Below are 24,651 nucleotides of genomic sequence, written 5' to 3' on the forward strand. Positions count from 1 at the left end.
TTGCTACAGATTACTGAACCGTTACCGTACGGATTGGACGGATCGGATTTTTCACGGAGTATCCGCAATCCGTTCAGGCTCTAATTAATAAGCGTAAGAATAACATATCCGTTTCGATTCAATTCTTCTTAGTCACTAATAAAAGTTATTGTTCAGCTGTCGAATACCAATGGGTAAAATTTAATACGAAAAACTGTTCCAATGAAGATAACCGAGTAAAGTTTCCCCCCGCCATGTGAACATCTTTGTTCATAAAAGAATGTGAAGCTCCAATACTCAATATGATTCATTTAAATATTTCCAGAGAAAACACATTGTTAGACAAATCAGTTTTCTTCAGTGATAACAATGTCTTTTTGCTGATACTTATGTAAAATATTTTTAATCTACGGGTATATCTCTGCCCAAGATGGTGCGCTTAAGTCATCTGTAAATATAAAAAAGATACATTTTACAGATTATCTCTTTACATGGTGATTTCGGCAGATTGTGGATGACCCCTTTTAGTGAAATATCGATCTACTAATTACGAGTATCTTGAGTATTATATTTTCTTTGAAAAACCACTACTGATCGCTTTATTTGAAAAAAAAATGGATTAAATAATTATTACCTTCTAAAAGAAAATAATTTGTCTTGGGTTTACCATGGCTGATTTTAATAAAATGGATCGGAGAGATGGGCACTTAAGCAAGTTTCCATGGCTTTCAAGACATTATTTTTAAGATCTACACATTTTTGGTGTTGTTGCTATAAAAATATTGATAAGCCTCGAATAACTTTATAACAATCTTGGCTATTTGAGGTCCGTCTCCTTGTAAACAACAGTCACTCCTTTCAGCGGAGATAAAATATTTGGTATATATTTAATTTCAGCAAACAATCCGGGAGACGGTGCGTATGTTATTCCACGAGTCAACAAAGAGCGATCTTTCAAATTGCAGTCATCATGCCAGGCTTCATGAGAATGCTCATTAAAAAAATTCGTACTAACGCTACAGTTTTCTTCTTTTATAATACCTTAAGGAAACGACCCATTGCGAAGTTTAAAGATTCCCAGCGAGATATCACCCAACAAACTAAATCAAGGCCATGTGATTTCCATTTTAATTTTTCCGTCCAATTCATTGTTTTCCGGAAAAACATAATGACACCATTGACGTAGTCTAACACTGGCTTCCACGACGAGTCTTGTTTAAGGTTGTTAACCACAAGTAGCTGCAACGTGTGAGCAACGCAGTCTAGCCTGTTCCATTTGGCTTGGGTAATTATTTCTTGGATGACAATCCAACTGTCATCGTTCCATGCTAAAAATAAGTATATTTTAATAATATGATTGAAATAATATCACATTTCAATGGCTCTGTGGCGTGATGTTCTCGCTGCACCACAGCCTAACAACTATTACCATAATCTTATTCCACTAGATCATCGCCTTCATCCCAGGGTTTGTAATATAGAGCTTGAAGATTAAAGGCCTTAGTTATATTGCTGTCATTGTCAGCGCACACTGTGACAATCTATATTAAGTATCTATTTAAATTATTAGTCGGTGAGATTCATATATCACGAGATAAGAAAATAGAAAAATCTACCAGAATTTATTCCAGATATTGTTACCCCAGTGCCTCTCTTTAAGAAAAGATATGTGCTTTTTAAAAAAAAACCCCTACAACGTTAGGAATTATCATGTAGGTAGAATACTAAAAGGGGCTGTCTTATCTTTTAAAAAAATAAAAAATACCTGTGTTGATGAGACACTTAGGTTTTCAAGAATTTCTTCAAGTTTAGACAGTATGTTTTCTCCAGAATGAGATGCATTGAATTGGGCAAAAGCTAGAGTGCGATGTTCAAGCTGGAATTATTGAAAAAATATGATAACCTTTAAACTTGTTTTTTTCATTATGTTTTATCTCCGTATCTCCTCCTCTACTTTTCTTAGTTGTATATAAAATACTAATAGATATTTTTTAGCAATTGTATATATATCTCAATCATTAATGAATAAACACACTTCATTCGTTTAACCTGATATAGGTAGTTGACTTCATTTATACAATAATTTGCAACCAGTAGTTTAACGTGAAATTTAACAGGAATATCTCGTTTATGAACTAACCTTTGACACAGCACCGCATTTCTCGATTTTTTTATTCAGAGACGGTGTGTGGGACTAAACGTCCTCTCACCCACAGTATGTACAAGCGTTGCAAATTTAAACCGAATAAAATTTCAAAACATAAGCAGAGTTGGATCTTTGAGTTATATCATTGAGATAATTAAGGATTGATAAGTATTGCAGTCAATAGTTCGCAATTATATAATTATTTTCCTCTGTATCGTTCCATTCTGTACAGTCCATCGAATTGACTTCTGATAGTGTGAGATTTTCCGGCATGATTGTACAAATAAGTTGCGCGATAGCTTGGTGTTGATCAATATGTACTGTGGTCGCGGACGTTCATTATTAAGAGAAGGACCGCTACATTTCCACGGAAGTCCGGATCTATAACACCCGCCGTAGTGTGGATCCCCAGTTCTATAAGCGCCTGTTTACCGGATAGGCGAACCTAGGTGTTTCTCGAAAATGAAACCGAAATATCCAGTGGTATAAGAATTTTTGATTGAGGAGGTAGTACCGCTGATTTCGGACTAAAAACATTAAATCCTGCTGAAAGTTGGGTTCTACGGCGTGGGAGATTTGCATTCGAAGATACCCTTTTGCACTGCATCTACGTAAGTAAATTATTTCAAAAGTTATTTTTTAAAGTGATACCTCTTATTTATCACACAATATAGCTTCAAGACATCCAGAAGGGCGTTTAGGAGAAGTAGGTTCCCAGAGTAGAGAGCGTTCCGAATGTGAGTCACCGTATAGTTTTCTGTGATCTGTAAGCCATATTGTGTAGCTCTATAAAGGGGTAGGAAGTTTTGACAACATAGAACGATATGGTCGGTACATAACGGAGAAAGTGTTTTGTTGAAGAATCGGTGTATTAGTTGTCGAGAAGGAAAGCGGCTGCAGATAAACAAATGTAGTAAAACGCAACTTATTCTCTTTTCAGGGTAAGAGGCTACTGGAGCAGAAGAAAATCCTGACGATAAGGCTGGATCCAAGCTTTAGCCGATGTGCAGCCTTCTCGGCTAGTGTATCCGCTTGTTCGTTACCTTCACTTCTATAATGAGACGGGCACTACATTCATAAAATATTTGTGTTTTCTGTCAGCATCCTCTTGATACTAAATATTAGCCAGTCGGACGAGGTTTTGGCTAATTTTTTTCCCAAGTCACACTGTACAGACAATAATGTCGCTACTGGACAGTGGCAGCAAGCTGAGCGCATACCGTATTGCTAGGAGTTCAAGTCGAGAAATATCATGGCCGTCATTGACACGAATACCTGTTGCCATTTTAAAATCATGACTGCAAATGCCGATTCCGCCCGGTCCATTGTTATTAGCCAGGGATGCATTTGTGTAAATAGTACTTGTAGCTGATCTACTCGTCAGCCGGTCCAGGGTATAATGAAACTCTTGATAGAGTTGTGTGCTAGAAACAGTTGATTTGGTGACCTTCAACCAATTAAACGGTATGCTTTCCGTTAGAGTCACTGATTACTGAGGTGGCGTGCCCGCAGACTCGACAGCCATCGCCTAAGGATGAGTTATCCGTGGTATGTAGGGGCACAGTACGTGTTGCAGACGGAATAGCCTATAGGGCAATGGTTGCCTGTGAATAAGTGGGAGTCGAGGTAAGTAGATTTCCTGTTTTTCAGGATTCCCACCTTTGGAGAGAATACGAGCTAGGTATATAACTTCCTTTTGGTCATTCCATGTCAAATGTCCCGTTTTTGAAAAAAATTCCCCACGGCACCATGCGCGATTTCGATGAAAATTGACAAGTTAGTAATCGGGATAGTTTTGGTGGTAAATCCAAATTCTTAGCCCTAAATTCATCGTAGTTTTTAAAATATGATTTTTTAAAAATATTATGTATAAAGTGTTCATTTTCAAAACGCCGAAAGTCCCGGTATTTTCGTTCAAATAATTCTAAATGTATTAAAGGTGTAACTTTTTACACTGTAAATATGGGTAGTAGAGAGTAACTAGGATAAATTTTATACAATTGGTTTAATTAGAGTTTTAATTATAAATTGTTGAAAACGAGGATTTTTACTCGAATGTCGCTAACTGAGGTAAACTAAAAAGGTTTCTGTCGCGAAGTTATTAAATATGAAATAAATATTGAAGTTTATAATAAGTAACATGGCCCCAATAAACACGAAAATTGCGTTGAAAAAATTATAGTAAATTTAGTTTCTGAAATATAGCTACTTGAACCGATCCATTTTTTTAAAAACTGCAAAACTGGTACTGCTTTAGGGGGAATTACGATATAAAGGACAAAATATACAGAAAAAAATAAAACCGTTAGAAAACTGAGATTTCAAGCTACGAAATGAATAAATAAAAAAGATGTATATGAGAGACCCTCAACCCAAAATATAACTCTTAAAAATATGCTATTTTATCTTAAAAACAAATGTTATTTTACATTTTATAATACAGAACAAAAAACTTTAGAGCAAAATATTTTAACTTTGGTTTGGTTTTTGGGTGTTCTATTATTACTATTAATAAATACTTATATAATTAAGGAACTAAACAAGAAACAAAAATTTTATCTGCGAAATTTTGATCGAAACAATGAAAAAAAATTATTTTCCAACGTCTTTCAGGAGCAAAATTTTCTTGTGATCTAATTAGCTAAGAACATACGTTTTACCATCAGAACGTATTTCAGGTTTAACTACTGATATTATATTTTGAAACGGCACCCAACATACATCTTCTCTTCTTGGCCAAGAAAGCTTAAGATCTTTTCTACGAAAGAAACTAACAGATACGTCTTTTTCTTCTTCGCAGCATTTTACAATGTTCCCAATGTACCAATCTTCGTCATATGTACATGCAATAAATGTTCCTGGCACGCATTCTTCCCAAGTTAAAACGTCCGCACGATTCGTTTGGAACAGGACAACTCTTGGCGCTAATTCATCCTCAGATATCCGTTTGATCTCAAGTTAATTTTCATTTATCGGAAGAAACGCATGGTGCAATCGAGTACCGGGAATTGTTTTTACTCCGATATATCTTTCGTTGAGGTAAAAATTTTCCACTTGTTTATCAACGTCTTTTTTAGAGACGTAACCAAATTGAACATTGGTCACATTTTGAACGCACCAGGCATTCATCTCTTCTGGTTTTTGTATTTGGTGGAAATAAAACATCACGGTGCTCCGCCTTGGGTCAATACGCGCGACCAGGGTCCCTGATCCTATATAGGTTCGAAATTGGGCCGATTTTCGTACCCCATTTTCCTAACCTGGGGAAACGGTTTGTGCAATTCAGCATAAAAATGATAAGGTTTGGATGTCTCGAGGGAGGGGGGAGGGTTCAATTTGAAAGTGTTGGAGGTCAAAATGACACTGCGCCAAGATTCTACATTCGTAGAAACGCGCCAATGTGCAGAATGGTATTCACGAGAGAAACACCATGGGTTCTTACTCTACTTAGAAGTCGTGGCCCTTGTTGTTGGAGTTGCTACTTAGAATTTCCCTTTCCCCCTGTGATGACCCGTTTTTGCTTATTTTACTTATTTTATTTTACCTTTTAGGTTCGCGCTCTAGATGGGAGAGACTTATATTTTAGGTACTAACATCGACTGAAAAAATGTTCACCCTAACTTATTTTATTTTAAATTATTTTTAATTAATTTCACGAGCGCGGATCTTGCACTCCTTTCTTTTTCAGAGTCCAAGTCGTAACTGCACGAGAATCGTTTTTTAGTTTTTCTCGTGATGACAAAAATATACAATTTCAAAAGTGATATATAATTTTAACAAATCGCCATCTTCTGTAACAAATTCGCTCCTTATATAGGCATAGAGAGAGAGAAAGTTTGTTATTTGAATTTTTACCGTTACTTATACACTGTTACAAAAGATATTTACGCGAACATTTAATTTATACAATTTTATTAGATTATATATATATATTTCAAATAGTTTCGTTTTAGGTATTAATTTATATTTATTAAGGAAATTATTCAACTTAAGTAATTTTAATATTAGCTATTTTTAGAATTAGGAAAATAACAAACTAAAATAAAGTTTTCACACTCCCGGCGAAAATACGCGAGTATTTTCCTAAAACATACAATTATACATTTAAAAATCATTCGTGTATCTGTTAATTTCTAACGCGTAGAGGTGTTGGACTGGTCGCCTTATTACATTATTCTTTCCTAATTTGACTAAACAAGATCGAACCTTTCCATCTCGCCCTACGTTTACTTCCTCTATAACTCCAAGCTTCCACACATGTTTTGGAACTTTCTCTTCGTAGACGATCATGACATCACCTACTCTAATATTTGTTTTCCGCTTTTCTAATTGAATGTGGTGTGCCGTTCTTAACTCCAAGAGATATTCGACTCTCCATCTTTCCCACAGTCTTTTCATTAATGTTTCTCTGTATCGAACCCTCTTCGCTAATTCTTCTTGTGTATTTGGTAGTGTCGGGATCTTTAAATTTTGCGGTGGGAGAGTAGTCAATCTCTTTCCTGTAAAGAAGTGAGCGGGCGACAATGGCTCCGGCTCATTGGCGTCGTTATACAGGTACGTTATCGGCCTGGAATTTATAACCGCTTCGGTTTCTTGGAGTACCGTCTCCATTTCCGAGTACGTTAGGTAAGCTTTTCCTAAAGTTTTTCGAAGAATATTTTTGGTCGTTTTAACCATCCGTTCATAGTATCCACCTTGCCACGGGGCTCTTTCGACTATGAATTTCCACCTGATGTTTTTATTCGCGAAAAAGTTTTCTACTCGTTTTTCGTCTATATTGTCCCACATTAAGTTTAAATCCTGTTTTGCTCGTTTAAATGTTTTTGCATTATCCGAATACACCACCGAAGGTATACCTCGCCTCGCAATCATACGCCTCATAGCCATAAGAAATTCGTGGGTTGTCAAGGTTGGAACTAGTTCCAAATGACAAGCGCGTGTAACGTTGCACGTGAAGAGACAAACGTACGCCTTTTCTTGTTTTTTCCCGTTCCTTACGAAAAGAGGGCTTCGGTTATCCTGTCGCTCGGTAGTAAACCGGTCGGGGCATCACATGGCTTAGCACTGTACCTCTTGCAGTGCTGACAATGCCGTACTACGTTTCGAGCTAACTGCCTCCCGGCGATAATCCAGTATCTTTCGCGGGACTGGCTAGCTGTTGCTTGAATACCGCAATGTTTAACTTCTTCGTGACTTCTCGTCATTAAATGTTTGGCTAATTCTTGAGTTTTATTTATAATAATCGGGTGTTTACGTTCGTAGCTGAAACTACCTTCGTCTAGCCTACCGCCTAAACATAGAACTCCTTCGTCGTTCAATATGGGTTTCAAATGGCTATACTGGACTCCATCGGTAAATCAGTGTTTTCTTTTATAGCTTTAATTTCTTGACCGTAGTCTTCAATTTGAATATCTTTAATCAGCTTAGTTTCGGCGTGAATAATTTCATCGGCGGTAATTTCTCCGCGTTCCGTTTCTTTCTTTCTAGTTTTGTTAGCGAAGCGATAAACATACGCTATCACTCGCAACGCCTTATTGAATTTTGAATATCTTTTCAAATCGACGATCTTTTGAATGCCGACTGAATCTTTGATTTGAACCGTCAATGCCAATTTTCTTTTTTCACTTTGAACTTCTTCCAGTTCGGCGATTTCTCTCACGTTTATTTTTTCGCTCGGCCAGTTTTCTTTCACTTTCTTCAACCAGGTGGGTCCTTCGAGCCACAGAAGATTTTCACGTAATTATTTGGCTTTGATTCCCCGTGATGGCAAATCGGCGGGATTCTCCGCGCCAGGGCAGTGCATCCAGTTGGCCGGTTCGACCAACTGTCTTATCTGCGCTGCACGATTTTGAACGAAAGGCTTGTTTTCTTTCGGAGGATTATTTATCCAATAAATCGCAATCTGCGAATCGGACCACATTTTGATATCCATATTTTCTTTTCGGTATGCCTCTCGCACTTTAGTCACCAGTCGAGCGCCTAGAAGGCACCCCATTAGCTCCAGTCTCGGGAGAGATAGTCCTTTTGTGGGGCACACTCTCGTTTTGGAAGTAACAAAGGCGCCTTTGATTTGTTTATCGTCGGTCTCGTATCGTAAATAGACGACCGCTGAGAAAGCCTTTAAACTAGCATCGGTGAAGCAGTGAAGCTCTCTTCCAACGATGTGTTTTGATTTTTCTTGATAAATACATCTTGGTATTTTTATTTCTTTAACTTCGCTTAATTCGTGACACCACGCCTGGAATTGTTGACTGATTTCTTCTGGGAGCGCGTCGTCCCATGATAGTCGCTTCTTTTCTTCTCTTAGATTTTCCTGATATTTCCAAAGTCGTTGAAACATCAATTTCGCCCTTATCGTGAAGGGACTTAAAATGCCAAGCGGATCGAAGATTTGCGCTAACGTACTTAATAGAAACCTTTTCGTATTTTGATTTGCTTCTATAACGATCAGCAACTTTGATAGATCTACCGATAATTCATCGGTGTCAGGATTCCAAATTAAGCCCAACACCTTTTGTTCTACAGATTCGGCTGATCCCTCAAACCTAACAACGGACTCTTTTGCCGCTGAATTTTCTTTCCATAAATTTCTGAGCTCAGACGAATTTGTTTGCCATTTTCGCAGGCGCATTTTTGCTTCTCCTATAAGTTTTGAACAATTTTGTGACAACTGGTAAGCTCCTTGAACGTCATCTTTTCCCGCTAGCAAGTCATCTACGTAGAGCTGTTCGTTGAGAAAGTCGTAGGTTTCTGGATCTTCATTTTTGTACTTCTCGAAATGCGTCTTTAGAGTGGCGGCTAATAGGTAAGATGAAGCTGTCGCTCCGAATGGAACTCGCGTCATCTGCAAAACTTGGTGTTCGTTTTCTTTTATTTTTCCGTTCTCGTCCTCGACGGTCCATAGGATACGTACTGAATTTCGGTCTTCCGGCTCTAGGGCTACTTGTAGGAAGGCCTTTTCGATATCAGCTGTAACAGCAATACTGTGTCCACGAAATTTTAAATGGAGATTTAACACGGATGGATTTAGATTTGGACCACTGGCCATACAGTCGTTTAGAGACGGCGAACCCTTTCTGCTGGCAGAACAGTCAAGAACCACCCTTAACTTAGTAGTGGATCTTGATTGTTTTACTACCGCTTGATGAGGAATATAGTGCGTTCCCTCTGGAGAAATTTCTTGACTTTCGACCATCTCGACTATCCCTTCCGCCAACTGGCCCTCTATTACAGCTTTGTACTCTTTGTAGAGTTCTGGTTCTCTTTGGAATCTTTTAATCAGACCGTCCATCCTTCTCCTCGCTACATTCAGGTTGTCTGGAAGATTACTTTTCGCTGTATTCCAAGGAAATCGAACACTGTATCTTCCATTTTTATCGATTTTTAAATCTTTTTTAAACTTTTCGAGGATTTCATCCGCAGTGGGATCCTTTTCCGAGGCGTCGCAAATTCCCATTCCTTCTAGAGTCCAGAAGGATTCTAATGCCTTCGATATCATTTGCGCTTCGACACTGATTTTCGTGACACTTACGGAGTAGGTACCATTTACGCTCTTCCCAGTCTGTGCCGGTCCTTGAACCGCCCATCCTAAGTGTGTTTGTACGGCGACTAAAGTTTCGGTTAATCGTCTTGTAATTCGCGTCGCGACGTCAAAATATCGGTCGGCACCGATGATAAATCCTACGCTCTGGTCATCTGGATTCCCTGACCTAGGTTTATCTGCTATTTGCATTCCATTTTTTATCATTAAATATTCTACATCCTTGCATTTAGACATTGTAACCGCCTTGCACAAATATGGTACTTCTATTGCTGTAATTTCTATGACCTCGCTCGGATAAGAGACGTTTTCTAGAGTTAATTTTACTAGTCTTCTTACTTCGGTTTTTGGAATTTCATTTCCAAAACTAGTAATCTCAATAGGACAGACTCCTATCAGAGGTAAGTTCAATCTTCTAGAGATATCTTCCTGTATAAAACTGGCTTGGCTACCTGGGTCAAGTAGACATCTTATTTCTTCCGCTTTTCCGCTATCTGGATGTCTCGCTAAGGCTCGGGCAGTTTGTAGTAAGACCGTCTGGCCGCAGGCTACCGAGTTATTTCCAACCTTTATTTTCTCGTCTTTAGGGACTTCTTGTTTTTCTTTCCAACTTTTTTTAGAAGGCTTGGTCTTATTTGCTTCGTTTTCGGGACAAAGCGCCAAATTATGTTTCTTTTTACAAATTTTGCATATTTTATACGGAGACGGACAGTCATTTTGTTCGTGACCGAATCTGGTGCAAATGTAACAACGGTTAGCTTCATTTATAATGCGTTTCTTTTCATCTAAGGTGAAGTTTTTACAGTTGTAGGTGGGTTGCGCGGTTGTTTTACAAAAAATGCAAAAAATGTTTTTGGGTGTTACGGTGGTGTTCGCGTTGAACACGGACGCGCTAGATGCCCTCTGCTTCAGCCTAGGTCCAGAATCGCGTACGTTGGGCTTATGGGGTTGCCTGTCGTGCTTTCGCGATGTTTCGTATTGACGGCTTTGTTTTGGTTGCATATTTCCCATTAATTCGCACGTTTCCCTATACTCCAGCTGTTTACGCAAAAACTCTATAAACGCATCTATGTCTAGATCACCAGCTATACCCCTTTCTTTTGTGTAATCGAGACGAAGCTCTCTCGGGAGACACGCTACTAGCTTCGGACACAAAAACGCCCCATTTTTTGCTGTATCATAGCCTAGCGATTTTAAGCTTCTAATATTTGTCTGACATTCATTATGAAATTTTCTTAAGGCGACCAAATCCCTCGAACTCAGTATTGGTTCCAACTTATGTAGACGTTTTAAATGCTCTTGAGCAATAACTTCATCTCTGTCATAATTTAGTTTTAAAATTTTTACCGCTTCATCGTAGTTTGCATCGGAAGGATGTAAACCAGAGATTATATCTAACGCTTCGCCTTCTAAATACGATTGCAAGTAGAAAAATAATTGTACCTTTTTTAGGCTCTTTTTACTTTCTACCATTTGTTCAAATTGACTCCAAAATCCCTTAAATTGCGTTACGTCACCGCTGAACTTTTTTATTATCAGGGTTGGTAATTTAGAGTCCGAGTTCGCTGCGTTTATTAAGTTTGTAATGTCAGCACTTGATACGGTTGAACAAACTGATCAACTGTTGTCATCTGGGACCACTCCGGCTTCCCGTAGCTTTCTTTTTGCCTTCATCTTCACACTCGGATATCTTGTCTGTATTTTTCCACGGCCTCGCATTCCTTACTCAAATCGTCATCGTCGGCGTCCGTCAAGTCGTAGATCTGGGCGTCCAGCGGAATTAAATTTCTTCTTTTAGCGCTAGAATGGCTAGTTGATCCTCCACTTCTCCTGTCCTTAGGTCGTTCGAATCGGCCATCAGCAGTGTATTCAGCGTATTCACCGCTGCGGTTATACTTCCTCTAACCGGTGCTCTCACCGCTTTTAATTTCTTTAACTGGTTGTTATTAGAGCTTTCTTCGGCCATGTTTTCAGCTTGATTTATTTCACGAATTTATTTTTACGATCGCGCTTGTAATGCGTCCTTTCTCTTCTTTTCTTTTAATTGGGTACTGTTAGTTGAAGTTCCCGGGTTTCAGCACCATATGATGACCCGTTTTTGCTTATTTTACTTATTTTATTTTACCTTTTAGGTTCGCGCTCTAGATGGGAGAGACTTATATTTTAGGTACTAACATCGACTGAAAAAATGTTAACCCTAAATTATTTTAATTAATTTCTCGAGCGCGGATCTTGCACTCCTTTCTTTTTCAGAGTCCAAGTCGTAACTGCACGAGAATCGTTTTTTAGTTTTTCTCGTGATGACAAAAATATACAATTTCAAAAGTGATATATAATTTTAACAAATCGCCATCTTCTGTAACAAATTCGCTCCTTATATAGGCATAGAGAGAGAGAAAGTTTGTTATTTGAATTTTTACCGTTACTTATACACTGTTACAAAAGATATTTACGCGAACATTTAATTTATACAATTTTATTAGATTATATATATATATTTCAAATAGTTTCGTTTTAGGTATTAATTTATATTTATTAAGGAAATTATTTAACTTTAGTAATTTTAATATTAGCTATTTTTAGAATTAGGAAAATAACAAACTAAAATTAAGTTTTCACACCCCCTTCACCCTGGGTCCCGCGGAGTGTCCCCCGCTACCTACGCTGATTAACCCTAGATGTATAATTTGAAAGCCCTTATTTTAGGAGTTGACGTTTTGACTAATTTATAAAATGCCAATTTCACAAGATATGTTTTTAGTTTATACTAACTTTTTGGTCTAAAACCCCATTCACACTACAAGTAAATGGGTTACTTAATTGTATCCAATTAATTGAACGCAAGGACATTGTATTGTGCAACAGAAAAATTGAAACAATAGTTACAATTTTTTATGATCACTCTTTACAGTTTTCTTGAGTACAATAAGATGCATGATGCATACGGTTAAGTGGCCAAATTACTTGTATAGTGTGAGCGGGGCTTAACGTACAAATAAGTGTAATTTCTTTTTATTGTTGATAAAATGTGAATTTGCACACTCCATGTCAGGTTCGAAAAAAGGGGGTCAAAATAAATTAAATCGGGAAAGGGGGTACTTTTAATTATAAATAAAAAATTCCGAAATTGAAAATGAAGGTATTTTAACCTCTTTTAAATTACGGAAATGTTTTTGAAGCGAGGTATTATTGAACGCGAGATATTTGTGGGCTGGCGGAGCTGTGGTTAGCACTTTCACCTCGCAGCAAGAGAAACCGGGTTCGATCCCATCTTGTGGCACTGAGTGAAATCTCGGAACAACTCCTTTTGAGTTTGCCAATTCTCTCCACACTGGTTTAAAGGATTTCCCCCCGAGCTCTTCGGTTTCCCCTTCTGTAAAAACTTGTTGAGGTTAACGGCTTTACTGAATGTAGGGAGCTGTTGGCTCCCGTGGCACGAAGGGCTTTCCACCACCTTCCTACGCATTGTAACCCGGCCACCTGAATTAAAGGCTTTAGAAATCGCTTGATGACTTAGGCCTAAGATGGTGCCTTGGGTATTAGCCTAACTGATTATTATTGTTTTGGCCGTGAGAGGCTGCGAAAAGTTGTTACTTTTTATGAAGTCGCATTGTCGCCATTTGTGTCTTTTTTCGGGTTTTAGTTTCCCAGTGAGGTCATAAGGCAATTGCCTTCCCCCCCCCCGGCAACATTCCCAGTAAACGATGGCCGTGTGAGGACAACCACCACTCCCCCAACGGGTAGTCGGAATACTTCCGCCACGGGTGTCCCCACTTATCCCCCCGTTGGACAGTGGCCGTTACACATATCTCACCCTGATTAATCAGATGAACGAGAGGACTGAATTGTCCCACACGTTACAATTGAATAAAAAGTTACGTTGTCAGTGCTATTAATAATGAACCATCATGCCTCGAAAAGTCATTGCGATTAGTAATAAGACGAGTAACTATGGGAAAATATTTAAGTACATCCTTTCTTCACGGGGATGCCAAAAAACTGTGAAATAGCGCTACTCGGTAGCGACACCATGGAATAATAATATTAAGCAACTTCCGGTAATTTGACGTTCAATTTTGAATAACGCTATTTTAAAGCTTAATGCGTATTTAGCCGCTTTAACTTCGCAGATGAAATATTAACTTCAATTATAATTTTTTTAAATCTAATAGCTATTGTAATTAAAAGACAATTACTCTTAGTTACCAGGGGTAGGGGGAGTTCAAAAAGTGTATTTTTTGTGTTATGTAATTTGTGAACAGCCCCAAAGTGGGAAAAACAAAACCCAAGTATTTCAATTAGCTAGCATAAAACTGAGGTAATCCTGACCCCTTATGAATGCAAAAGATAAAGCAAATTTTTTACAATTAAATGTAAACATTAACTATTCTTATGCGTAATATTAAGACTGAGGTGCATAATTGTGCGTAATTTGTGCGTTAAATTGGTTAACATGTTAATGTGAAAAGTACAAAGTAGGGTGGCTAGGGTAAAGTTACCCCCTTTGAAGTTGTAAATTCTTTCCGAACCCCATGGGTGCATAATGGGGGTATTGGTCGTGCGAAATGTGTGTTTAACTTAAAAGTAAGACATTAGATTTAAACATATGTGGAAGGATAAGTAAAATCCGAAACTCTCCAATTCGTAGGCAAGGTTCACGGATGGATTAAAATTTTTAAACCCAAACTCGTTCAGTGACAGTCTCGGTTTCATTCAACCAAATCCAAACCGTAAAATTGTAATCCGTAAGTGACCAATCCGTCGAATTATTCGGATATATTCATCCGTTATCCTACGGATTATATTTTTTCACAGACGGGATTATTTTAAATTACGGATTGGATGGTTCGGATTGGATCCGAAGTGAACGGACCACGGACGGATCGGAATTGGAGAACTCGAATCCGTTCAGTATCGGATTCATCCAATCCAAATCCAATCAGTAAATTTTTAAGAAAGAAAAATCAGTAACCGACCACTCCATCCAATTATTCGGATACATTCATCCGTAACCCTACGGATTGGATTTTTTCACAAACTGATTTATTTTGTTTGTCGGAGCGGACAGTTCAGATTAAATTTCTTACGGATGCCACGTTTACGGATCGTATCCGACATAAACAGGTCACGGACGGATGGAATTCGAACCGAATGATCATGGACGGATTGGACTTTTGAAAACATCGATCCGTTCAGGCTCTATTATGAATACGGTGTTACGGTTACGATATTTTCCGTGAACGACCTTGAAAGGTTTGCCAAGGTTACTCACGGTAATATTTGAACCCACTCAAAATGCCAACCCATTCTCCGCAATCCGTTGAATGCCGGTGTGCGAAATTATCTTTAGATTATTTTCATAAAACTTGAGCTTTGTTTTTTAGGATCATGATAATGAACTGATCTTCTTTTGAAATTAAACAGTTGCGGTAGGGATTAGAAACTGCGCATTATTTGAAGAAACTTATTCACAAGTTTAGAAAGAATATTCGTAAAAAATCAAATCCTAGCGATATCAAATGTACCTCAAACTTACAATATTTGTTCAAGCTTTAAATCTTAAAAAACCCTATGTTTGTGAAAAAAGAGAGAGTGTAAGCTACGGAATCTCATCCTAACGTTTCAGCGATAATTAACACAGTAAAGATAATTCACTCTTAAAAAATATTTCTAGTTAACTTTGATAAATCGTCTATTGAATGAAAGGTGTCCACGTTTGGAAGCAAAACGTAGAACAAAACTTTTTTTTTGCGCTTTAATATCAGTTGAAGGCGGTCAACGAAAAGATAATTTCTACGATAATATCAATGTTAAGGCGGTCACTATCATATAAAGGAAATTTTTTAAAGTGACGCAGTTCATTCATATTATGTTAGAGTGTTCTAGATTAAAGGGTTCCATCACAGGGATAAGGGAAGTTAATTTGCACTACTTTCTTTGGTGAACTATGTCAAAAAAAGAAGTTTGTAAAGCGACCACTATGCCCAAGCACTCACTTAAGACAACCAGCGCCAAATTCCAACGGCGGATTTTTGGAAAAACATAAAAAGAAAAAAAGGGCTATTTTCTTTCCTACCCCTTATCCCTTTGATGGACCCCGTTAAGTGTAGCAGTGATATGAATTGGTGATAATGTTGCTGGTATTTTTCAAGTACAGCAGTGACTTGATACTAAAAAACTGAAAAACGGTCATATCTGAAAGTATATTCAATTCTTTCAAATTTGCTTGCGTAGTAACTAATTATTTCAATCGCGACATTCCAAGCTGTCACATGGCAAGAGCTTTTTTCTATAATATCCAATAAAACATTACATATAACTTCCGGTCAACCAATTCTAGGTTATTTTACGTAACATGGTTACAATCGGTAACAAAAAACGCTTACGGGTCCGTTTGGAGCCAGAGATGGGATAAATTTATTTATCAAAACGTTTTGAAAAATATTATTAACCAGGTAAGTTTCTTCAAAAGAATATTTCGACTCAAGTATGCATGAAATTACAAATAGCAAGATCTTAGTCAAATGAAACTTATCGGGTAAAAATTTAAAAAGTTGTACGAATAATGACCATATCTGTTTGGGGCGAAATCCCCAATTGAAAAACTACGGTTGACAAAAGCTCACCTGTCTCCCTTAAGCCTACGTTGCGTATATAGTGTATAATTAAGGACGATTTTTTAAATATATCTCTGGTCCTTTTTTATCTTGTTTCCGTATTTATTTCTAAGAATTGGGATTTTTTTATTGTCCATATATATTATCATATTTTCCCCGTGATTAAATATTTATTGTTAGATAACAGCGGGATTTTTCATGTTCGAAAAAAATATTGATCTGTTCACGTCGTGATCGCCGGTAAAAATATTATTCAAATAATAATTTCCGACAGTAATTTTGCTTATCAGTCGTAACTTATTTATTCTTATTTGGTCATTCTGAAAATTGATTTTTTAATAACAAATCTCAATTATATGACAAAATATAATTTTGGTAAAAAGTAGTATTTCATTTGGTAATATTTCATGTCAATCTTCTATTTTGACTGCTGTCTGAATCAGTTTTTCTTTCATGTAGGTTTCCAACGCTTGAGTAATTTAAAGTTATGCCAATGTTAAAGGGATATTTTTATAACTTTTTCCCATCTACTACACAACCCGAATAAGCCCTTTTACTATATCATCCTTCAGAAGTAACCACTGTTTGAAACACGTCCATTTAAATTTTTAAATTATAATTCATCGTCAAATTCTTGGCCACTTTTGGTAAAGGTTATATAATTACTTTTATATAAATTAGTTTCTGCAAATATCTACTTTATTTATAGCATATTCTAGTGTTAACAATCGATAGCAATCTTTCAAAACTAAAATTCTTACCAGTAATTTCCATCTTTCTGAAACTTCATTTCACAAAATAATAACGAAATGTTTTTCTATCCTTCTAAGAGAGCAATAAAGATACACCAAAAAATTTTATTCTTAAATAAATACGCCGAAATTATTAAAGAGTAGAGGTTCTAGCTTATTTGAAATTTAACACTAGTACATTCTATTTAAAAGGCGTATATTTTAAGAATAGGGAATAAATTAAAACTAAGTTTAATATTTAATCGAATAATTTCTTTGCCTATTAGCTGACAGTCTGGAAAGCGGAATACCTTAGCTGATCCAAGAATTTATTTGAGTCCTGGAGTGCTTGGGCTCAGACTCTTACCTAAATATTCTGAATGGATACTTGCAAATGTAGTTATTCCACAACCCAGCAATTTGAACCAAATTATTAATAAAAATCTAATTTATGATTGAAAAATGAAACACAATAATTTTTAAAACACTGAACTTAAAAACAAAATTATATAAACAAATATCAATAACAACCCAAAACCCAGATTTTTACATCCTTAGATACTAAACCTATGTTTTGAAAAATGGTATAAAAAAAGCCTCATAATTAACCAGTAGCCTTAAATAAACCACCATTAATATACGGACAAACCGAGTTTCAACAGAACACATAAAATTAAAGCTCAAACATAGTGTTCGTAAAATTAGTTCTTTCTTTTATTATCGAGAAAATGATTTTTCTTAATAAATTGGAAATCTAAACACTATTCCTGCTACATACAAATAACTCGCTGTACACAAGAGATTAGGACTTCAACGAATTAAAAGGAACTATATTCTATTAACTTAACATATTATATCAATCAAAGGTAATAACAAAATGAAGATAAAGATAGCCAACTTATCAAATCTACCTCGATAGTTTCGAGATAACTTTTTATTATCTGGTTGTTTTCAAAGTTCAAATTTTAATTTAAGTTTTACCGTGATATTTAAATTGGAACATTTGTTTACTTTTTGATTTGATATTTTTTTTATGATCGTTTTAGTTAAAATTTTTACAATATTTGTCTATACCAAATTCTAAACTCACGCCCTATGAGACTTTATAAACTCATAATTATAATAATTAAATTTCCAATTACAATACAAATTGATTGGTATTTAGAGGACTCGTCTTCCTGGAAGGTGTCCTGATCAAGATCGGGCCTTTGAATCTTTGTTCAACCTCGTTAGAAATAATGCTTTGGATTCTACTCAATTTCCAGACTTGACGAAGAAGCCTATCATCGGCGACTAAAACTACGTCACCATCCATCAGCTGCGTCAAGTCTTGGGCTGCTTCACCGAATGTGCAGCCTTCAGGTTTACGATATTTTTGACAGATATGGTTCATCAGAGCTAGAAAATGTTTTGGAGGCTAGGGGTTCAGGTTTTCAACATAATAATAATAATAATCAGCTATGCTAACACCCAAGGCACCACCTTAGGCCCAAGTCATCTAGCGACTTATTATGCCTCTAAACAGGTGGCCGGTAGCAAGCCCTACATGCCACGCGAGCCAACAGCTCCCTACACTAACTATTAACGTTAGTTTATACAAGTTTTTATGGAAGGGGAAACCGAAGAACTCAGGAGATCGGTCTCGAATTTCATGGCGTTCTCCTTTTTCCGGGGAACGGTGGTTAGTTCTTCAAATGACAACGAAGCTTTGCCCAACGTCTTCGTGAGTATAATTTTATACTTTTAATTTGACGTTCCCACTATCCTCCCCTTTGCAATGCTCGGGAATTTCCAAAAACCGCTCTGTCCTGCTTTGTTTTTACAATCTGAACGACACAAGGAATTTATTGGCGTTACAATATTTACCAAAACGAAACGTTGCTTTAAAAATAGCGTCAAAGAGAGAAATGTGTTCTAATCTCAACATACTAACGGGACCGGGGTTAAAATAGGGGCTTTGGGTGGGTAAAACATATATTATATTTCAAACAAAATGAGGGATTTTTAAGGATAAATTAGTTTTTAAAATAAAATAAATTACTTAACTAACGAAAAGTGTTTTTTTTTCAAACTACTAACGAAACGGGGTAAAAATAATTGCTTTCGGTAGTAAAAACCAATTATGTTTTTGATATATTTGGAAAAAATGTTTTGGGTAGTTTTTTACATAAAGCACATTAAATTTGATTCATCACGTACTTACCTCAATACAGGGCCGGACTGGCTAGTAGATGGCCCCACCGTCTATGCAATCGTGTTGGCCTCATTTCCCATTAATGCCAAATTTTTCGACTTTGGCCCCCAATTTGAGTTGGCCCCGATCTGACCGGCCATCGCCGGTTAGCCGCCCGGGCCAGCCCCAATACCCCAGGACAGATACTTAAAAAGGGCTGGACCCAGAACATTTTCCCATAAAGATGAAAATTAGTTTATATGTAGTTAATGAACCAATAAATATGCTGAATGTCCCCACCTCTAGAGCGAGATCTTTCGATTCCATCTAGGAAAATGGCCACCAAGGACGTCTGTCCTCAGAGATTCAGTGAAAGTTATCAAAAATGTTAAAAATTGGAACATACATTTATGGCTTTCTTAATAGTATTGTAATTTTTTGTCAAGTTCGAAAATGGCACCCTTCAATACTGAATTTAGCATTTAAATTTGAATGCTTGATTGTTTTTAAACTTTGTGTATTCTTTGTTTATGACGCTGATAACACTACTACGCAATCTTCTAACGGTTACTTCGTCCACCATCTTGGGAAATTACGATCTGGAAAAGTTTCCTTTCTTATTTTAATTTTTGTTCTTTATCGATCACATTTATCTGGCGTTGTCTACAGTTCTAATCGTAAATATTATTAAATTTCGTTGAAAGTATATCTTAATCGGAAATATAGAATTGTCTGGCTGATGGACTGATTGCACTTGAGAAGTCGCAGAAGACATTTACTTTAAAGTTATGTTGTTGGTATTTTCCGACCCGAATTGGATCGTTTTCCTTTTTAAACCAGAAACCAAAACAACATCACGTAGAGAATGTAAAATTCAAATTCTGCAGGATATATTATGAGAACATAAGGATCACCTATTTTTCTTACACGCAATAACTGCTTGTGATACGTTGTCCGCCTTATATGGCAAATGAAAAAGGCAAGTTTTAAATCTTTTCAAGTTGGTGGAGGTGAAAGGAATTACGTGAACGTTGTTAACGACCCAAATGCATAAAAAGAAGCCAAAGTCGCAGCGTGAGAAACGTTTCTTTACGCGCTTTACGGGGATAAACAAAATGACCCCCTTGGCGACTGTAGATAGTACTTACTTGTTCACCAGGACAGTCGCTAAATTCATTGAAATCTACTTTCCATCTCGCTAAGCTTCCTCTAACAACAGACGCTACTAAAATTCATCCTCTTATAGTCTATCTTCAAGTCCCAAAATGGACAAACCAACTGAAATCCCGAAGACTGGGGTTAGGTGTAGGTAGGATATGATGACGGTCTAGGGCAATTCGCGCAACCCTTCCACCAGCGCCTGATCACCTACTCACACTCGTTTCGTGTAACTGTGGAAGGAATTGCCTTAAAAACTGCGATTGCAAAAGATCTGGTCTCGTTTTAATACCTTGGCCACCCTTATCTAGCGGATCTTGTTAAGGTTTTATATAAGCATTTTTCATTTTCTTGATGTGCGCTATTTTTCAACAAGCTCGAACCAGATTTGACCTTCAATTATACTGATTCTCATAGGAATGAGTAGAGATGGTCTAAAACTTAACACTTTTTTCCAAGATGGCCGCCAAGATGGCCGCCATAACCCCCCCAAGACACCCCCAAAATATTTTCAAAAACAAAAATTTTTGTCCTTGGAAAAAGTCAACAAAATATTTTAATTTAAATCTCAAATTTCACCTTGAAGATGATCTTTGACCTCGACGCTCGAACACTGTCCACAACCACTAAGCCTCGGTCTCTACTCCCAACAAGTTTGGTCACGATCGGACAAGGTCGAACCGAGATATCGGCGGTAATATGTGACCCCACCAAATACTTTCACTTATTTACTTTTGGTGTCATTTTTTTCGTTTTTTCGTTTTTTCGCAGTTTAAAATGCTAATTAGTTATTTGCGAGATGGGGAAACGAATTCGCGACCTTCGCTTTATATCCTTGGTGATTTTTGACCCACACAAAATATTTTAAATAACTAAACTAATATAAATGAATTTTTCATTTTTTTTCGCAAATATTTTATTATTTTAAAAACAATGCTAGTTTAAGTTATCAAAACAACACAATTAGTTATTATAATATTTGATAACTATGATATTTCAATATATTTTTTAAACACTTAACAACATATGAAACACTACCAATAAAACTAAAAGCTAACAAATTAAATTAATAAATAATAAAGAATTAAAGAAGGATATATAAATAATTTGAAGGCTGAAAAATTTAAAAAACACAATGTTAAAAAATATTTTAAGTGTATAATTAAAAATAATTATAATTACATCAATTCGTAGAAGGTATTTTTTCCTCTTCGGTACAAAAAACAACATGTCGGGTTGGAAATTCGGGCTAGAATTTATAAATATAAATAAATTAATCTATTAAAAATGAATATATCTAAATAAATATTTACCACAAGAATTCTTTTTGTTGCTCTACCATCGCACGAATAAAACACTGGTTTTGGTCTTAATCGCTTCGGAAGTATATAGTTCGAGACTCTGAATTAAAACAGATCCTTTATATTGAGATTTTATAGTTTAAGCCCGACCTTTATTTTAAAAATTTAAAAATATTGTCTTTGGGAATAATTATGAATTTTTTAATACAACTAAGGTTAACTAATTATCCCTATCCTTCTTAAACAAGTTTTTATAAATTAATAAAAACAATTATATTCAATTTTTAAAAACAACCTAGTACAAAATGTACTTATACAATTTTCAGTTAATATACTAATCAATTACCAAAAAAAATCATAAAACATTAAAGTTTAACCGATATTAGTATAAAAAAGTACATAGAGAACATGAAAAAAATTAAAAAGAATAATAAATAACCAATGGGTTGTTTGAAACGAGCGATAGATTGTATCCCAGATGAACTTTGTTGAAATCAGTTTTAAACAAGAAATTTTCAAGAAATTTTTTAAATAATCATTATAATAATAATAATAATAAAATAAAATATAAAAAAAACTAATATTAATAAAAAAACAAAAAGATATTTACATCAATTGAGTGATGTAAATATCTTTTTGTTTTTTTATTAATATTAGTTTTTTTTATAAAGTCGAAAAATTTGGCATTAATGGGAAATGAGGCCAACACGATTGCATAGCCGGTGGGGCCATCTACTAGCCAGTCCGGCCCTGTATTGAGGTAAGTAAGTGATGAATCAAATTTAATGTTCTTTATGTAAAAAACTACCCAAAACATTTTTTCCAAATATATCTAAAACATAATTGGTTTTTACTACCGAAAGCAATTATTTTTACCCCGTTTCGTTAGTAGTTTGAAAAAAAAAAAACACTTTTCGTTAGTTAAGTAATTTATTTTATTTTAAAAACTAATTTATCCTTAAAAATCCCTCATTTTGTTTGAAATATAATATATGTTTTACCCACCCAAAGCCCATATTTTAACCCCGGTCCCGTTAGTATGTTGAGATTAGAACACATTTCTCTCTTTGACGCTATTTTTAAAGCAACGTTTCGTTTTGGTAAATATTGTAACGCCAATAAATTCCTTGTGTCGTTCAGATTGTAAAAACAAAGCAGGACAGAGCGGTTTTTGGAAATTCCCGAGCATTGCAAAGGGGAGGATAGTGGGAACGTCAAATTAAAAGTATAAAATTATACTCACGAAGACGTTGGGCGAAGCTTCGTTGTCATTTGAAGAACTAACCACCGTTCCCCGGAAAAAGGAGAACGCCATGAAATTCGAGACCGATCTCCTGAGTTCTTCGGTTTCCCCTTCCATAAAAACTTGTATAAACTAACGTTAATAGTTAGTGTAGGGAGCTGCTGGCTCGCGTGGCATGTAGGGCTTGCTACCACCCCCCTACGCATTGTAACCCGGCCACCTGTTTAGAGGCATAATAAGTCGCTAGATGACTTGGGCCTAAGGTGGTGCCTTGGGTGTTAGCATAGCTGATTATTATTATTATTATGTTGAAAACCTGAACCCCTAGCCTCCAAAACATATTCTAGCTCTGATGAACCATATCTGTCAAAAATATCGTAAACCTGAAGGCTGCACATTCGGTGAAGCAGCCCAAGACTTGACGCAGCTGATGGATGGTGACGTAGTTTTAGTCGCCGATGATAGGCTTCTTCGTCAAGTCTGGAAATTGAGTAGAATCCAAAGCATTATTTCTAACGAGGTTGAACAAAGATTCAAAGGCCCGATCTTGATCAGGACACCTTCCAGGAAGACGAGTCCTCTAAATACCAATCAATTTGTATTGTAATTGGAAATTAAATTATTATAATTATGAGTTTATAAAGTCTCATAGGGCGTGAGCTTAGAATTTGGTATAGACAAATATTGTAAAAATTTTAACTAAAACGATCATAAAAAAATATCAAATCAAAAAGTAAATCAAATGTTCCAATTTAAATATCACGGTAAAACTTAAATTAAAATTTGAACTTTGAAAACAACCAGATAATAAAAAGTTATCTCGAAACTATCGAGGTAGATTTGATAAGTTGGCTATCTTTATCTTCATTTTGTTATTACCTTTGATTGATATAATATGTTAAGTTAATAGAATATAGTTCCTTTTAATTCGTTGAAGTCCTAATCTCTTGTGTACAGCGAGTTATTTGTATGTAGCAGGAATAGTGTTTAGATTTCCAATTTATTAAGAAAAATCATTTTCTCGATATTAAAAGAAAGAACTAATTTTACGAACACTATGTTTGAGCTTTAATTTTATGTGTTCTGTTGAAACTCGGTTTGTCCGTATATTAATGGTGGTTTATTTAAGGCTACTGGTTAATTATGAGGCTTTTTTATACCATTTTTCAAAACATTGGTTTAGTATCTAAGGATGTAAAAATCTGGGTTTTGGGTTGTTATTGATATTTGTTTATATAATTTTGTTTTTAAGTTCAGTGTTTTAAAAATTATTGTGTTTCATTTTTCAATCATAAATTAGATTTTTATTAATAATTTGGTTCAAATTGCTGGGTTGTGGAATAACTACATTTGCAAGTATCCATTCAGAATATTTAGGTAAGAGTCTGAGCCCAAGCACTCCAGGACTCAAATAAATTCTTGGATCAGCTAAGGTATTCCGCTTTCCAGACTGTCAGCTAATAGGCAAAGAAATTATTCGATTAAATATTAAACTTAGTTTTAATTTATTCCCTATTCTTAAAATATACGCCTTTTAAATAGAATGTACTAGTGTTAAATTTCAAATAAGCTAGAACCTCTACTCTTTAATAATTTCGGCGTATTTATTTAAGAATAAAATTTTTTGGTGTATCTTTATTGCTCTCTTAGAAGGATAGAAAAACATTTCGTTATTATTTTGTGAAATGAAGTTTCAGAAAGATGGAAATTACTGGTAAGAATTTTAGTTTTGAAAGATTGCTATCGATTGTTAACACTAGAAT

General features: G+C 35.9%; 2 protein-coding genes across 2 annotated transcripts; both read right to left on the minus strand.

The window, feature by feature from the left end:
* Positions 1–6,229: 6,229 nt before the first annotated feature.
* On the minus strand, positions 6,230–7,012 carry LOC149933791 (uncharacterized). The gene has a single exon (XM_090157428.1). The coding sequence runs from the start codon at positions 7,010–7,012 to the stop codon at positions 6,230–6,232; it is 783 nt and encodes a 260-aa protein (XP_090013554.1).
* Positions 7,013–7,119: 107 nt separating this feature from the next.
* LOC149933792 (uncharacterized) lies at positions 7,120–11,631 on the minus strand. The gene is made up of 5 exons (XM_090157429.1): positions 11,572–11,631; positions 11,392–11,500; positions 7,916–11,074; positions 7,466–7,837; positions 7,120–7,415 (listed from the first exon to the last, which is right to left on the minus strand). Exons 1-5 carry the CDS (start codon positions 11,629–11,631, stop codon positions 7,120–7,122), a joined length of 3,996 nt encoding a protein of 1,331 aa, XP_090013555.1.
* Between the last annotated feature and the right edge of the window lie 13,020 nt (positions 11,632–24,651).

Source organism: Leiobunum rupestre, chromosome 8, assembly GCF_980474605.1.
Source record: "Leiobunum rupestre chromosome 8, qqLeiRupe1.1.hap1, whole genome shotgun sequence".
In the NCBI taxonomy this organism is placed as follows: Eukaryota; Metazoa; Arthropoda; class Arachnida; order Opiliones; family Sclerosomatidae; genus Leiobunum; species Leiobunum rupestre.